The sequence below is a fragment of the Fukomys damarensis genome, unplaced genomic scaffold, assembly GCF_012274545.1.
Source record: "Fukomys damarensis isolate Sample0158 unplaced genomic scaffold, DMR_v1.0_HiC HiC_scaffold_37, whole genome shotgun sequence".
NCBI lineage: Eukaryota > Metazoa > Chordata > Mammalia > Rodentia > Bathyergidae > Fukomys > Fukomys damarensis.
Window position 1 is genome coordinate 63,497,368 of NW_022900949.1, and position 18,083 is coordinate 63,515,450.

Consider the following 18,083-nt stretch of genomic DNA (forward strand, 5'->3'; position numbering starts at 1 on the left):
TATATATATATATATATATATATATACACATATATATAATTTTGTTTATCAGTGGCTATCTATGTTTTTGGTAAAGATACTCTGAATCATACATCTAGAAAACAATTGTTCTACTTGCTCTCTTCATGCTACTACATAGACCCGAGTTAGTGGAATGACTGGTTTCAGAGGAGAATATGGGAGCCAGAAATGAGCTGCTACCTTGGCAAATACACGGTTATGATTTAGCCTCAACCTGGCAAAAAATGAAGTTATCTCTACCTTGATTTGTTAAGCCGAATTAACTTTCATCCAGAACTACCTTGATGTATATTGTAAGTTTAGTCTAAACTAAAGATTTCTCTATACATAGTAAAGTGCAACCAGACTTGATGTACGAAATAGAGGTAACCTACTTTTGTAAAAAGTACTAAGTAGCTGAATCTTAACCAATGACAAGCAACCAACTCTTAAAACTATGTTCACTTAATACAAGAACTATAGCCAACTGGGCTGTCTCTACTTTTTGTTTTCTGAATGTCTCTCTCTCTTTTTTTCCTGGCTGTTACAGTAATCTGCCCATGTGGTGAGATGGAGATGCTGTGAATCTGTCCTGATTCTGGGGAGTGGCCTGATTTGTGAATTGTTTCTTGTTCAGTTAAACTCTGTTCAATTTAATGTGTCTAAAGATTTCCCTTTAACAGGTTGAATGTACCCTTTCATTCTGCCTTTTGCTGTTGGTTTATAGTACTGTCATCATACAGTCTTTTGTGAGAGGTGTTTTCTTTGCTACTTTGCTATAGTTCTCACTTTCCCTGTTTCTTTATTGCACACTGCCAGGAACCACAGGAAATGTGTTATCCTTCAGTGAAACAAGAGCACATCAGGTGGTTCAGCAGAAATCAGAACAATTCATGGCTTATAACCAAAAGCAGCTCACAAGGATTTACCCCTCTGCCTACCGCATAGATTCCAGTAACTTCAACCCTCTGCCCTACTGGAACGCCGGTTGCCAGCTCGGTGTGTAATCCTCTGAAAACAGTGGTTCTCTGTATGTTCTGAGTCTACTTTGCCATCTTGCTAATTCTCTCAAATTTTCAACTTGGACAGTGGCACTGAATTATCAGTCTGAAGGGCGAATGATGCAGTTAAATCGAGCCAAATTCAGGACAAATGGCAACTGTGGCTACGTCCTCAAGCCCCAGCAAATGTGCAAAGGTATGTGTTAGTTTCATCGTTGTCTCTCTACGCTAGTTCATGGGTTGAATTCTATGCAAAGATATCTTAGTGATATCCCAGTGCTTTGCAGCATAATTTTAAAATTTATTTTACTTTGATTATTAATAGATGCATAGTAACTGTACATACTTATGTGGTATAATATACATTACATGCAATACAAGGTTCAGTAATCAGACGAGGTAGTATATCATTTGTGTTTGTGTGTGCTTGGAGCTTTCAAAATCCTCTCTACTAGCTATTTGCAATATTCATTTAAATCTTGTAGGCCATGATGATCTCACTGGGCTACATGTAATGTTAGAAATCATTCCTTCTCTGCAGCTTTATTGTACCCATCGTCCACCCTGTGTCCACCCTCCCCTCCCTCACAGACTCTGGTAACCACTCTTCCATTCTCTGTCTCATCAAGACCAATTCTTTTAGCTTCCACATATGAGAGCACACAGTTTTTGTTTTTCTGTGCCTTATTTCACTTAATGTCCTCTACAGTGTTTCTCCTCATGTTGCTGTAAATAATGGGATTTTATAACTGAATATTTCACTGTAAATGCATGCCACCTTTTCTTTATTCATTAATCATTTGATGGACACTTCAGTTTTTTTTCTTTCTTACGTATTATGAATAGGTCTGCAATAAATATGTGACTACAGATTTTTTTGATGTACTGATTTCTGTTCCTTTGTATATATACCCAGTAGTTCTATTTCTAGTTTTTTGAGAAACCGCCATATACAGGATAAATTTTTAAGAAGATAGCTTATGGGCTAGAGGGGTGTAGCTCAGTGGCAGAGCATTGCCTAGCATGCAGGAGGCCCTGGGTTTGATCCTGAGCACTACAAAATAAGAGCAACAGTACAATCAGATTAAGGAGTGCAAAGGCAAATAAGAATTCCTTTCACAACCGCATTGGAGTAGTTTAGTGTTTGGATTATATTTCTTGAGGTTGCACATATCCATACTGATACGGATAGCAGACTGTCAGTGCTCTGGCATGTTAATTATTGGTCATTATTTCTCAGTTGGGCTGTCTTCTATGGTCTGAGCCTTATCTTTCAGAAACTCTTAGGGATTGTGAGCCTGAGGCCAGCTGGCAAAATTAAATTTCACCTGAGATAATCAATTTTATCAAGCCATTTTAGTTAATATAGTCCAATAACAAAACAGTGCTAGCCAAAAACAGAGGGTAATACAGTGTTAAGAAAACAACGCTTTCTTTTCAGTCTGGCCATTAAAATTCTCTAAAAGTTTCCAAATTAGGTTTATAATAATTAAGTAACAAACTTGACAGATGTGTCCTCAAGATTTTATGCTTTGCATATTTTCTTGCTGTACTATTTACTTAATTTTAACCCTAAGACTGAGGATATAGTTGAGTGGTATAGTATTTGCCTAACATGCATGAGACCCTGGATTCAATCCTTACCCCACTAAACACACAAAAACATGCAGATTAGAATTTCAGGCCTTCTTTCTGTTTCTGATGTAGTTTTTTCTATACCTGAGATAGCTTAAGTTAGAAAATTAGTTGCATTTGACACAAGTACCTCCCTTCTTATACTGTTGGCATTCAGATACGTCATTTTCTCCATCCATGCTACAGTTACATTGCAGAAACTTGCTTTAAATTGTCTCATTTCCTGGCTTTGGGGAGTGCAGTATCTAATGAAAACCACAGCTATGGAACTACTGGCTGGGATCCTGGCAGAAGCTTTATTGATGGTTGGTTATGTGATAATTCCCTTAAGCACTATAGCAATCAACATTTGTTGTTTATTTACAAGCTTAAACTGTACCGTGTGAGTGTGTGTGTGTGTGTGTGTGTGTGTGTGTGTGTGTGTGTGTGTGTGTCTGTGTATGTGTCCCCAACCTCTGCTTTACCTGGCCTAGATACTTTCTTTTTTTTCTTCTCATTGAATTTATTGGTACATTTTAGGTATACAGTACAGTTACATTCGTCATTGGGATCTTGTACCTTTACATGACAGGTCTTGGTTCTCATTTTTTCCCCATACCTCTGTCCTCCCTTCACTCCCTCTACCCTTCCCTAATTACAAAAACTTTGTTTTCCATTTTTCCATTTTCTCATATTTTTTCTTTCCCCTTATTTACTTTCCCCTACCCTTCCCACTTTCCCTACACCTTTAGCCCTTTTCTTCCTATTTCACATTATCAGTTATACAGTTTGGATCTTATTTATAGTTTTAGTTTTTCACACTAGAGAAACTAGTTGGTATTTACACATGAGTGTCTTATTTTGGCCTAGGTACTTTCAACCCTTTCTCTGGTGATCCACTCCCTGCCAATCCAAAAAAGCAGCTCATCCTGAAAGTGATCAGTGGACAGCAACTCCCCAAGCCTCCAGACTCCATGTTTGGAGACAGAGGCGAGGTAAGCTACATATTACTAAGTGGCTAAGCAGTTCATTATGTGATTATTTTATTGTATTCACGTTTTACCTGAAGTGTCTTCAGGTGTGTGTGTGTGTGTGTGTGTGTGTGTGTGTGTGTGTGTGTTCATTCATAAAGGAGCACTGACCTTAGCTCATCAGACATAACAGCTTTGTTGGGAAATGACACACAATTCCTGCTGAACTGTATCGCTTCATCTATTTTGGAGGCTTGAGTGTGTGATACTCAGCTGACACTGGCACTGATAAAATTGGAGTGCAAGGAACCATTTCATTATTGACGGAAGCATTGCCTAAGAGGATGTATTAACCTCCTGTCCCCATTTCTCATCTGCAAGGCTCACCCCTGCTGCATGTCAGCCACACGCCCCTGGGCCACATGCTCATTCCCGTCACCTCCTGTTGCACCTCTGGAGCAGGTTTTATAAGTGTCTCCCTCTGTGAGTGAAGCCTCCTTTTCTGGGCATTGGTTCCATTATTTCCAGTATGCCCGACCCTGGCCTTGGCCTGCTTTCTCCCCACCTGCCAGCCCTTCTTGTACTCACGTCCTTCCTCTCAGGGGCAGTCCTAACTTTGGGCCCTTTGCTGTCTTACCTTTTAAATTGCTATTGCTGGATCTTGATGGGTGAAACCACACAGCTCTGTAGTCCGGCCCCACCATAAAACTCCTCATGTCAAGTCTCAGCAGACTTTAGCACTGTAGCCCACTGCAGCTCCATCGTATTGGTTCTCCCTCATCCCGTCCTCCACAGTGACTCTTTCCGACCTTCTGTCTGTTCTCAGCATCTTCAACAGATGCACAATGTTCTATTCCCTAAACAGCGGGTGCTTCCAATGGGACAAGCTCTTCCATGCCGCTTGTCATCAGCCCACCAAGCACCGTCGTATCTGGTCAGGTCTGCTGCAGGAGCCTCCAGGGGATTGGCCACCCTGCTTCCCTCTGGTCACTACATTTTGCTCTTTCGCAAGAATCATTAATTGGTGGCATAGGAAAGGTCATTCTTACTTCTTTTTTGTCTGCGAAAATGAAGGCATCAAATTACTAGAACAGAAATCATATTTTTAGTTGCCTCCAAAATGTGAGATCCGGTTTTATTGTAGAATTCTTTTTAAAGGAAAAACTTCTAGTATAAAAAAATTAATTGAAAATCAGTAAGTTTTGTAATTTAGTAAGTAAAAAAATGTGCCTAGTAGTTTAATCATCTTAATGTTTTTCTGTCATATCTGTAGCTCTTACTCCCTGGAGCTGCTATCCCCTCAAACTTTCTGTATTACTCCTCACTCTCCAAGTTTCTAGAACTGTGTTCTCACTTCCTGGTAGACTTTTTCAGAAATGTTCCTCCGGTGTTTTGAGATTTTATTCCTTCATTGGTCATCACCCAGAACGTGTATCACAAAGGAACACGTACAGTTAACTCATAGAGCAGGACCTCATCTCAGAGGACAGGGATGGGGACGAGTGGAACAGTAAAAACTAGTGCACAGCTGGACGTGTGGTGCACACTGCACTCCCAGCAGTCTGTGCAGCTGAGGCAGGAGGATCACAAAATGTAGAAAGGTTTGCCTGTGTCACTAAGTGTAAACACTCTGAGTTCAACCCTCACTACTGCAAAAAAAAAGCAAAGAAAAACTAGTATGTTTTTAAAATTTTTACTTTTAATACTTTTAAACTTATGTGATAATACCCAGTCAGTTTCAAAACATGCATAGTTTAGTTCATTTTTATGTCTCCAGATCAGGACAGAACCCCAGAAGGCACCCTCCCACCTCCTCTCTCAGTATCTATTTCCCACCTGACAGCAAACACGAGCCCCTATCACAGCAGGCCAATTTTGTCGGTTCTCAAACTTTTATGTAAATTTACTCTTACAGTAAGAGCCATTTTTGTCTGGATGATCAACATTGTTTATGTTAAAGAACTTTGTTCCTTTTTTGTTGTTCATTTCTTTATTCGGCTTAGCTCTCTGGCTTGATGGACACTTAGGTTGTTTCTAGTTTTTAACTATTATGAATACAGCTCCGGAGAATTTGTACATGGGCATTCTCCTTGCTGTTGGGCATGTATCTTGAGCAGAAATTGTGGATTAATTCGGTAAAATTTGTGTAGTATTAGCAGATATTGGCAAGCAAAAATTTAATAGCTTTGCTTTTATTCTCATCTCACATACCTGCTTTTGTGACACCTGATATCAGTCTTCTTTCTTAGTAAGCATTTGGTAAAATCATTTGCTGTTAAAATGTGAATGTTTTGGTCAATATTCTCAAAATAATTAACACCTGTACAGATATCTATCATTTGTAATAATACTTTCCCTTTATTTATGTAGATCATTGACCCTTTTGTTGAAGTTGAAATTATTGGATTGCCAGTGGATTGTTGCAAAGATCAAACTCGTGTGGTGGATGACAATGGTAAGATGATGATGTGTCCACAGAGTTCTAGAACTGGATTTTGCACTGAAAAATGCATTTTTATGCCAAAGAGAAATGGATCAGATCCCTAAAATCCATAATTGCCGTCTGAGTTTATGTGAAGATCTTTTCAACACATAAAACTAAGTCTTTCAGATTGATATATGGTATGTTTTGGAGATTTTATAATCCCAGCTCTCAAGAGTCTTACTAATTTTTTCTGCTGAAGAGAATTAATGATATTTTAAAGCAGGTTAAAAATTTGCTTTGGAAAGCACCTTGTGATGTTCTTATGACAGGAGACCCCACATCACTCTCATTTGTGAGGCCTACTATTTGGGTTAATTTCTCATTCTTTCTGCAATATGTAATACCTGATATCAGTCTTCTCTCTTAGTAAGCATTTGGTAAAATCATTTGCTGTGAAAATGTGAATGTTTTGGTCATTTTCCATCGGCAAAAATGATCACACTTTATTTAGACTTTGGCTTTATTTGTTCTTTTTAAATTCCATTTTGTTTCTCCTGTTGTAATGAGTTGTTTGAAAATGTCATGCTCTGTATTTATAATTTTCTGAGAAATTGTTTTGTATGAGTCTTAGTCTGACACTACAGTTGTTGGCATACATGGAAAATGGATAACCTGTTGACAAATCACTTAAATTCTTTTTCCTCAAAAAAAAAAAGTCCAGTCCAGACAAAACCTTACACATTATATAGAGTATAGAGAAAACAGAATTGACTGTTTTCTAAGAATTTCAAGTTGATTCTTATGCAAGAAGTCTTTAGCTCTTAAAAGACTTGTTCTGCATAAAGGTGACATTCTTTAATTATGGAAGTGACTTTATTTTTACTACAAGCCTACTCATATTACAAAACACTACCAATTGCTGATCTGTGTAAAGTGCTTTTTCTTTTATCTGAAACAGTGATTTATATGAACTGTTGAAATAATGGAACCTCAAACTACAAATGTATGTGTAAAATTGCATAAATGCATTGACTTCCTTCTCCCTGACTATAATTTTAATAAACAACATTAATTCTGTATGATTAATTTTATTAAATTATGCAAAACTTAAAAAAAAAAAGAAAAGAGGATTGGTTAGCTCACTGTTTTAAAGGTTAGAAAGTCTAAATAGTACAGTACTGGTTCTGGCAAGACCTTCCCAGGCTGCAATACCTTCTGGTGGATTGCGTCATGAGGGTGTATATGTATAAATTAGAGATCTTGTGACAATACAGGAAGCCAGAAAGAGCAGGGTAGGACAGGATTGCTCTTTTATAACCCCTTCATGAGAACTAATTGAGGACCCATGAGAACTCATCAGTTTTCCAGCACCCTCAATGACCTAATGTCTTCCCAACAGGCCCCACATTGGGCCACATTGAGGCTTAAGGTTCTCACCTACAAACTCTTAGGGAACAAACCATAGTAGTATTTGAATTGCATTTTTTAAAAAATTCCTTTCTGGTAGGTGTGAAAATATGATAATGTAGTAAGTTGTTACTTCATGAGAAACAACTGGGAATCAATAGCATATAGTTTAATTTGGTTCCATCATTAACTTTATGACCTTAGATTATTTTCTATGAGCACAAATTTTATTAACTATGAAATGAGTTATAAATACTGTTATTTCCTTGTATTTCAAACATAAGCATGTGCTACTTGTATAATTTTAAAAGTTATGTCTGTTTTTGAAAGTCAGTAATAAACCCTGCCCTGACACTCTTAGAACTGTAAGAGTCAAATAGAATATGTGCAACAGTATTGAAACTTGCAAACCTTCTCAGATAAAATTTAAGCTGATGGTTTTTACAATAGCAGTATCTCTGGAGGGTGAAAAGTGTAAATCTTTTGGAGATTATATTCTTTACTGTTTTCTCTAAAATATTCTTAGATTGCTATTATTCTTTTTTTTTTTTTGGAGTACTGGAGAGCAAACCAAGGGTCCTATACATTATAGGCATATATCCTACCACTGAGTTACATTGCTAAGCCCTTATAAGTTTCAAAGTTACTAAAGTATTCTGAATATTAGAGAGTTTCCTCTACAATACAATTGAGCATCAAAGATGAGTAGAATTGATAGGATAATTTACAGGCAATTTTCTTACCAATTATTTTCTAGCAATGGGATAAATTCTAAGGCTTTATTTCAGGAGTGTTTGATCATCTGCATGAATTTAATAACCATCACAAGCAATTTTCACTGTCTGCTGCCAACTCATTTCTATCCAATCCCTTTTGCTTTTATGACTTTCATTTTCTTATTTCTCTGAGGATTTAACCCTGTATGGGAAGAAACCCTGACATTTACAGTACACATGCCAGAAATAGCTTTGGTTCGGTTCCTTGTATGGGATCATGATCCCATTGGAAGAGACTTTGTTGGACAAAGGACTGTGACCTTTAGCAGCTTAGTGCCTGGTAGGTATGAGCTGATCTTTTTTCTCCAGATTGACCATTCTTTTTTCTTTGGAAGATTTAATATATGACTTATGCCTTACAAGTTATATAGCATGTGTTTTATATAAAATATGTGTCACTTGATAAATGTGGTGGTTAATATGCTCTTTAAAATGTAAAGAACCAGGGCTGGGGATTCAGCTCAGTGACACGGCACCTGCCTCTCAAGCCCAAGGTCGTGAATTGAATCCCTGGTACTCGTATTCCCCCGGCCCCCCATCAAAAAAATGTAAAGAACTATAGTTAACATACATGCTAAACACTATCGTATTCAAAGAGAGCCAATTGCAAATTCAATTGAAAGGAGACCACTTTCTTTGTTTTTATTAGGCTACCGGCATGTCTATTTGGAAGGACTCACAGAAGCATCCATATTTGTCCACATAACAATTAATGAAATCTACGGAAAGGTAAGACATTACAGGGCTTACAGCCACACAGAACCATGATTCGGTCCCCAACAAAGTTACTGACTAATTATATGAAAGCAAAGTACGTTTCACGGACTGTTCTTTGCTGGAAAACCATAGGTCAGTCCAGCAAACCTAGCCTGTTCTCCTGGACACATCCCCATGCCCTTGTGCTCTTTCTGCTCCTCTTTCCTTCCACCCATCAGCCCTTTTGGGCTTAAGAGAATGGAAGAAACTACGACACTCCTAGGCAACCATTTATTTGACTAAGGAGATGAAGAATAGTTAAATGCTGAGCTTTATTTTACTTCTTAAAAATATCCAGTTGGCTACAGTGGAAAATGTAGTTGATGAGTTGCCTGACTACTGGGCTGTGTTCCAAGCTAGTTCTAGGCAGAATGAATGCATCACCATGATGGTTGTGTATAGGTAAAAATTGTGAATGAATTTAAAACCACCCTCAGAACTTAGAACAGAGGAGCCACAAAAATGTATTCTAGTTCTGTGCTGCCACTCCCTTCATTGTAGAAATGACTTGAAGTTTGTAAGTGACTTGTGGTCATCTGGTCCTACCAGGGATTGGAGACTTGGCCACTGGTATGAATTTGCAAGGCCAGGTATGATTTGGACAAAAAAGCATGGAATAGGGGCTTAAGAACATCCTGTGCCAGTCTTTACCAGAAAGTCAATGTAGCCTGTAGTTCCTCCTGCAGCTGTTATACATTCTCGGTGCCTTTGCTTCTTCATGTATGAATATAAGGCAAAAATAGTACCTACTACAGGGCTGGGGATTTAGCTCAGTGGTTCCACTGCCTGCCTTGCAAGCACAAGAACCTGAGTTCGATACCTGGTAACAAAACCAAAACCAAAACAAAACAAAACCCCCCAAAATAGTACCTACTTCATTAATAAATAGATTTATGTTAAGCTTAGAAAGCTGGCATACAGTAAATGCCCCCAAATGTGAACTAATATTGATATTATTCTGACTACAATCCATTTGGGGATGAAGTTAGGGGGCATATGTTTATCTTCACCTCAGTCAGCAAAGGAGAGTTAAGGGCCTTTTTATTTCTAAGAAATAAAACTTTTATGCCATGGCTTTCTATGTTTATTCCTGTTTCTGAACATGCTGCTTGTTGGAATCTATTATCCCAAATAGACAAAAATATAAATTATTTAAAAATGATTCTTGAATCCTAGGAAACCCAAGTTAACTGACTATAAGTATGTTTGAGGGAAACAGTGAAATTTAGAATTACATTAAAATTTGAAACAATAAGTTATACACACATACACACATATATGTTAAATACAAAGTGTTCTATGGGATTTCTGTTCTTTCTCCTAAACAAATGTTCATTTTGGTGTTATATTCTTTATTACTTTCGGGGTGTGATCAGGTTAGGAGGCATATACTACCATGTGGTGGGAACACTGAATGAACATAAGAGATAAAATCGCCAAATTGGAGAAGGAGTGTTTATAGAAGTATATGATACTTTTTCTTTTGTTTACTGGTACCACCCTCTTGAATGAGCCCAAACTCTCTTATTTTTTTTTCCCTTGCAGTGGAGCCCTTTAATCCTCAACCCAAGTTATACTATTTTGCACTTTCTAGGAGCTACAAAGGTAGTTTCTCAGCATGGTGCTTTGTTCTTGCTGGTATATTTCTTTTGAAACAGTTACGGCGCATGCTTTCTCGTATCGCTCCACTTTTTTCCTGCTTAGCACTATGAAACGCTCATCTGTTGCTTAAAGGTTGTTGAAGTTTGTAACAGTCTGTCTGTTAACTGTGGAAATCTTCCCTCCCACCTTGTCATCTCTGGGTAGGAAGCTTCCAGGAAAGGCTGGCTAGAAAGGCGGAAGGTTGCCTTCCTCACAAAAGAAGGTGGATACGATGTGCATGCTGCTCTGTAAATGTGCTGTGGGCTGTTCTCTTGTTCTGAATATAACTTCAGTGGCTGTACAATTTCATTTTGTAAATATTCTCCATGGAACTGTTGTTTCAAAAATCGACTGTTGATGTGATGGCGTTTAATTAATTTGTGGTCGGTCCTTTTGTGTCTTTAGAACAGACAGGTCCAAGGTCTGAAGGGACTGTTCCATAAGAATCCCAGACACAGTTCTTCGGAAAACAATTCCCATTATATTCGGAAACGATCAATTGGAGATAGGATTCTGCGTCGCACAGCCAGTGCTCCAGCCAAAGGCAGGAAAAAGAGCAAAATAGGCTTGCAAGAAATGGTAGAAATAAAGGATTCCGTGTCTGAGGCCACAAGAGACCAAGATGGTATTCTAAGGAGGACCACACGGAGTTTGCAAGTCCGCCCCGTCTCTATGCCCATTGATAAAAGTCTTCTGGGGGCTCTGTCTCTGCCTATATCTGAAACAGCAAAAGACAACGAAGGAAAAGAAAGCTCTCTGGGTAAGACGCTTTGAGTTTCTCCACACTGCATGTTGGTCCCTCATTTCCATCATGAAATGGTTGACATTTTGCAGTCAAAATAAAATATACTGAAAAATAAATAATTTTTGTATAATCTTACAAACTTTGAGGAGAGGGGCAAAAACCTATTGTCTCCTCAGATAGAGTCTTGAGATGACATTGCCATCTGATATTGATGATGAGGAGTAAGGGAGCTGTCAAGGGTGATGAAGTGGGGCACATGGGTCTGAGATGCGGGCAGAAGGAGGTGACAGCTACAAAGTATGAGTAGAGAGATTGTTTTATCATGTGGTGATACCAGATTTACTGGGTGCTCTGAGCTGGAGTAGAATTATATCGACTCTTCTCAGGTTCAATATGGTTGTCTTACTTTTCTCACCATATAACACATTTCTATGGTTGGAAGTATTTATAGGGCAGGAAAATAAGTTGTTAAAAGCAAGCTACCTCCTTCACTTTAAAGACTTTTGCTCCTCAGGAGGTAGTTGAGGGAGTGCTTTCCTGAGACCTCACTACCCTGGTCTCTGGATGTTGTCAGGGAAGGAGGCATGTCTATAGCTCCTTCCTGGGCACAGGCTGTGAAAGCACAAGGACCAGGTGCTGCCATCTTTTCCCTTAATTTGAACGTAGTGTACATTCAGAGCTGCAAGAACTCAATAAAGAGCAATTTCTGCTTTATAAAGTGACAAAGAGCTCTTAACTTTTGTCTGGGACTTCCCATCCTATTTTAGGTAACTTAAGTGCTAAAACTGTGTGGGTTTACATCACTGAAACAAGTCTTTTAATTAAATAAGAATCGCATCACACAAGTAGAAAATGATGGCTGATATCTGTAGCAAAGGTATTCTTTTATACATATACTTTCAGTGATCTACTTTCCCACAAATGCCATTTTGCTTGTGTTGATTTTTGTTATAAGATATCCTAGGGAAGAAAACCAATGGTATATTTGAAGGAGAAAAGGGGAATTTAAAAAGTTTGGTATTTGTGAATAGCAGTGTCAGAGATAAAATATGTGCTTTAAAATTTGTTTTAAAATTCCATCTTTGGGGAAATAAAGCTGTATTTAATATCAATTGTTCATAATTAACTCCTAATGCTACAGTTAAGGTGTTAATAACATTAAGATGAGTTAGAAAGAATATTGAGGTGATATTTCTTTCCCACTTTAAAAAAAGTTATATGAATTGTCAGATGTATTAAACATAAAGGAAATATAGAACAATTAATCATGCAACAATTCTAGTTATATTGCAGACACATTAAGTGAAGAAAAAGCAGCACACAAATTTTATTGTATCCTTTTGCAACAGCTATCATGGCTAAGTGGCAACATGATAGGACATTTGTTTTTCTTATGATTTGGGGGATTTAAATTTTTATAAGATTTTTTTTCTTCAGCTAGGAAAGCAGTAAGATAAATTCATTTTTCTTATTTGACTCTGAAAGCATTGTAAGACTATTAAAATATTCCTATCGAGAAGAACTTAATGCTTAATTTTATCTTAGCACTATATCAAGAATAAAGAGAAATCTCAAATTACTGTAAATTGTGTGTTTTTATACTTTTCCATCTGTGCCTGACATCATACTGACACTTTTAGGGGAGAATGCAACAATATACAATATTTGTAATAAAAATATGATTAGCAAAATATAGGTATTAGCAATGATACAGAACTAATAACCACTTATTTATCTTTACCTTTTTAAGTAAACATATTTTTATATTTTACTACATTTATTGCCCCTTTCAGTTCTGTTTTTTTTTTTGGTACCGGGGATCGAACTCTGGTCCTTGTGCTTGCAAGGCAGGCTCCGGAACTACTGAGCTAAATCCCCAGCCCTTCCTTTCAGTTGTTCTAGAAATTAATTTGTTAAATTAAATCTTTTGCCAAAATGTTTTTAAAAATGATATAGTGATTTTAAAAAATTAACACATGTATAACTTTGAAAGCTTATAGTATCTTGCTTACAGGTACCACAATACTTTGTTTAACAGAGCTGTCTTGTTCTGTTTTTATTGCCATGCTTCTGTGTAGTACAAATCTGACTAGGAAACAACTTAAGGTAATCTTCACTGTAAAAGCATGGTAACTCATTGACATTTTTTTGACAATGAATATTACATCCTTAGTTGATGTAATAGACATTCAAAGAGAAGCTTCAGTGAAATTCCTATAAATATATTTTACCATTTATTCATCACACAGACACTTTGTTGCAAGCCAATGCAATCCATTATTATATTTTGTCACAGTGTAACAGATCTACATTCTCCATTTGTCTGTCTCAAGACAGCATGAGTGTTTTCAGGTCCTGTATAAAGCGATGTGTGTCACCTAAAATGTTGTTTGTTTCATTCAGCAGAAGATAAAGACGGTAGAAGAAAAGCAAAGGCAAATATAAAAGACCCATATTTTCAGAATTTCAACAAAAAGTTATCCTCCTCCAGCACTCTGCTCCACAAAGATACCATCCAGGGTGACTCCACTGTCTTCACTGCCAAGGGGTCAGTCCCAGGAGAACAGTTTGGAGTGCCACGCCCTGCAGGGGGGAGAATCAAATCAAGTATGACAAGTGATTACCGAGGAAACAACTGTTCTGACAAATCCCTTTCCCCAAGACAACATTTGGCTCTTGATCCTCCAGCTAATCTAACCTCAGATTTGCCTAGTGTGAAAACCAAGGAAAAGGGGAGTACCCAGGGCTTTATGGAAGGGAAAAGCACGTTGTCGGAAAGCATTCTTTCTCACAGCACCCTAGAGATCAAGAGGCTGGAAGGTGACATGGGTAAAGGCAGAGCCATAACATCCTTTTCTCTGTCCGATGTCTCTGTGCTCTGTCCGGACATACCTGACTTCCATTCAACTGCTATTCTGCCGGATACCGAGATTTCCCATCTTATCGACAATGTCACTCTAACAAATGAGAATGAGCCAGGCAGTTCCATCTCAGCACTGATTAGCCAATTTGATGAGACCAACACTCAGGCTAACTTCACAGTGGTTTCTCATCCTCACAGCACTGGTGTGATGTCAGGCCATCCTCCTTTACCTACCATGGCCCTGAAAACAACCTTCAAGCATGGCTTTTGCAAGGGAAAACTGAGGGCACCCTTCCTGTGTTCATCTCCTGAGCTGATTGCCTCCTTGAATCCTGAGACCACCAAACTTGCAACATACTCAGTTCTTTGTGAAACAACTGGCACTCCCATCTCCAAAACTAAACCAGATGATGATCTATCCAGTAAGACCAAGACAAGAGCCATGGATGGCAACCTGCCTAGGTCCCCCAATGGTCCTCATGGGTGGTTACCAAAAAATCCCACCGGTAAAGAAGACTGGGGAGAACTAAAGGGCTGCAGTCCTGCCATTTCCACTGACTCGACACTAGAAGATGTAATAGATGATTCCACTCTTTGCATAAATTCTGGAGAGAGCAGCCTTGTGGAAATTGATGAGGAGTCAGAAAACCTGTCTCTACCATCCTGTGAATATAGGAGAGAGAACACAAGTCAACTTGCTCCTTCATTAAAACTGAAGAATAGTCAGGATGTGGTGGTACACTTTCAAAGAGGCTTGAGAAATGGCTACTGTAAAGAGACTCTCCACCCTTCTGTCTCTGAAGTATTCAACAATCAAGGTGTCAAAAATCAAAGTATTTCTCGCCTAACCTATCAGGATGCTGGCTTCGTGCATAACCATTTCTCAAATTCGGATGCAAAAATGAACCAAATTGGTGAGCCCCAGCAGACAAGTGCTCAAGATGTGCAAGCCCCTGTACCCAAGCAGTCATCACATTCTCCTCTGCCTGCTTTGAGACTGTCAAGTCCTTGCAAATCCAAAAGTTTGGGGGATTTAACATCAGAGGACATTGCCTGTAATTTTGAGAGCAAGTACCAGTGCATTAGTAAGAGTTTTGTTACAACTGGTAGTAGAGACAAGCAGGCTGTCACTGTGAAGACAAACTCACTGGAGCCTTTAGATGCCCTAACTGAGCAGCTTCGGAAGCTGGTGTCCTTTGACCAAGAAGACGGCTGCCAAGTGCTGTCTTCAAAGCAGGATGCCAACCAGTTTCCCAGGGCATTGGTCAGAAAGTTGTCATCCAGGAGTCAAAGCAGGGTACGCAACATTGCCAGTCGCGCTAAGGAGAAGCAGGAAGCCAGCAAGCAAAAAGTGGTGAACCCTAGTACCAGGGGAGGAGTTTTTCTCAGAAACAAACCCTCAGCACCTGCCCCGGCTGTGAACCGCCACTCCACTGGCTCCTACATTGCCGGTTACCTTAGGGACATGAAAGCGGGCAGCTCTGAGGGCCGAGGCATCCCCGAGGGGGCCTGCACAGCCCTTCGCTATGGCTACTTTGACCAGTTTTGTTCGGATAATTCTGTTTTGCAGACTGAGCCAAGCAGTGATGATAAACCAGAAATTTATTTTCTTTTGAGACTGTGAATTCTGTAAAGCTGCATTTTCAGTGTTTACAAAGTATTTTATAGAATGTTAGCATTTTCAGTTGTCAGTAAATACGATCCTTGGCTTTGAAATGATTTTCAGGTGTATTTTAGACTTGTATTTTGGCCTCCGTTTGAAGTCATACGTTCTCTCTGTTTCTGTGTCGGTACATGGAGCCCACGGCACTTCTCAGTCACCTGTGACCTCTCTCCTCTGAGGCGTTGTAAGCTGCATCAGTATGAAATACGCGCATGCCCTAGATGTGAGATTTCTCAGCAGCTTGGGTTCCGGTGTACTTCATGTGTCACAGGGAAGCTTTCACTGTGTCCTCAGATTGCAGTCACAGATGTCATTTTTGTTCTCTTTTGAGTTGACTAAGAGACTTTGCAAATGACAAAGGGGTGACTCCTTGATTTGCAGCTGTTTTTATCTCTCCTTCCATGTCAAGAGACCCATATGCGTTTTTATAATTTCATAACACGAAGTTTAAAGTAGTTACCTTGTGTTTAAGCTTTCCTTGCCTCACCCTGGATACCTTCGAAGGAAGGTACACGATTGCCGAGCCCCATGCTCCGCCCCTTGTAGAGTAAACTGTGAGGAAGGACGCAGACTTTTGTATATAGGACAGAAGTGTTTGTTTTACTTAAATTTTGTTACATAGTTTTGCTCATGGCTCTGTATGTAACAAGAACCCAGTTGTTTGTCATACTTTTGAATTTTCTGGTAAGTTACAGATTTGCAAATAATTGCTTTCAGAAAAAGGATATCCATCAGACTGAAAATAGTAGCACAAACCGAAAGCTTTCAAGAATAAAAGAAAATACTTTCCCATAATAAAATACAAGTGAATAGATGATAATTAGAAGAAAGCTTTTCCCTTCGGGGAATGAAGCAATTAAATATATTTTAGTACTGACATACCTTACTTCACTGTGAAACCATTTTTTAATTGCATGTTCCAGTGTCCCTCTTTGCTTTTTTGTAACATTAACTGCAATGTTGTTCTTCCTGGAATCCATGAAAATATAATTAAAGCAGATTTTTAACTACTTGGTGTTTTTTTTTTTTTGCTTGTTTGTTTGTGTTTTCCGTTTTTTGGTACCAGGGATCAAACTCAGGTCCCTGCGCTTGCAGAGCAGGCGCCAGAACCACTGAGCTAAATCCCAGGCCCTGCTTGTTTGTTTTTAATAATTGAAGATCATATGATGACTGTTGAGAAAGGGGCCCAAAGCACTAGGGATTTTTTTCCCCTTTTTATGTCTTTATAGTAGAAAAGAGAATTTCTCTATACAGGATGATTTAAAATAGCACTTTGTCTCTTTTGTGCTCATAATTGCAAGACCATATTTGAAAAGTGACTTGAACAAGGATCAGATGTAAGGAGTTTCTCTACACTTGGGATTGATATTTTGAGTTTAAACGAAGTCCTTTGCAGCTGACCCTGGTGATGGTGGTTGTACTGGGTTGGCGGGGAGCCGCACGGGCAAAGCAGGTGAGGGGCTGCATTTAGGAAAAGCGACTGAAGCTTTGTGGTGTGGGTGGAGGGGAAGGACAGTATGCAGTCCCTGATCCCTTGGACCTCAACTCTGAGCTTTTCCTCAAGGTTGAGGGTCATCTCTTTTTGGACAGGCAATGACCATTTGAATGGGAGCAGAGATGTCATAGTGAAAGCCAGAGAGAGGAACACACTGCCTTTAGTGAGCCTGAGATTTGTATCCTCTGGATCTCTAAGCCCTTGAAATTCTATCCTTAGACCTCAGTTCATTTTTAAAGTGTCCTTGCCTTAAAACAGGAAACATAAAGTAAAGCTGTTGAAATTAAATCAGTCTAGTCATAACATAAATGCTTGGGCCAAGGTGTCAGAGTGATCCTCCAGGTGTTGAGGTGTCCATGTGCCTGTCCCCCAAATGTGCTGCATGCCATTAACTGATAGGACATAGAAAAAGAAGGGAAAGCAATTCCCTGATAACTGGTTGGAGGTTGTCAAATAAAAGGAAGCAATAAAGCTTACATTTTAATAAAAGTACTTGGTGTTCACATTAGACTCACAGGATTTCACTTTTCAGAGGGACGCACCCAGTTCCAAGGAATCTCATAAGTGAAATTTCAATTAAGGCATTAAAAGACTTTCCGGTGTTTTTATTTTGAGAGTGTGAGAGCCCAGCGAGCTGCTAAGCTCTGCAAAGTCTGAGCGGAGCAAGCTCTGTGGAATTTTGCCATATTTGAGTCCTTCCTTAGAGGCTGTGTGTTCCAAGTCCGG

At 39.0% G+C, this 18,083-nt stretch overlaps 1 protein-coding gene across 4 annotated transcripts in view; it reads left to right on the forward strand.

Moving 5' to 3' along the window:
- Positions 1-16,822, forward strand: part of Plch1 (phospholipase C eta 1) — a 257,791-nt gene extending 240,969 nt beyond the window's left edge. For all 4 annotated transcript variants that reach the window (XM_010636902.3, XM_033759293.1, XM_033759292.1 and 1 more), the window contains 9 exons: positions 820-999; positions 1,090-1,197; positions 3,486-3,610; positions 5,957-6,041; positions 8,328-8,474; positions 8,844-8,923; positions 10,496-10,555; positions 10,997-11,351; positions 13,740-16,822. In XM_010636902.3, the coding sequence (XP_010635204.1) occupies positions 820-999; positions 1,090-1,197; positions 3,486-3,610; positions 5,957-6,041; positions 8,328-8,474; positions 8,844-8,923; positions 10,496-10,555; positions 10,997-11,351; positions 13,740-15,823 (3,224 nt within the window). In that variant the 3' untranslated portion in view covers positions 15,824-16,822. The remainder of the gene's footprint in view (positions 1-819; positions 1,000-1,089; positions 1,198-3,485; positions 3,611-5,956; positions 6,042-8,327; positions 8,475-8,843; positions 8,924-10,495; positions 10,556-10,996; positions 11,352-13,739) is intronic.
- Positions 16,823-18,083: the final 1,261 nt, after the last annotated feature.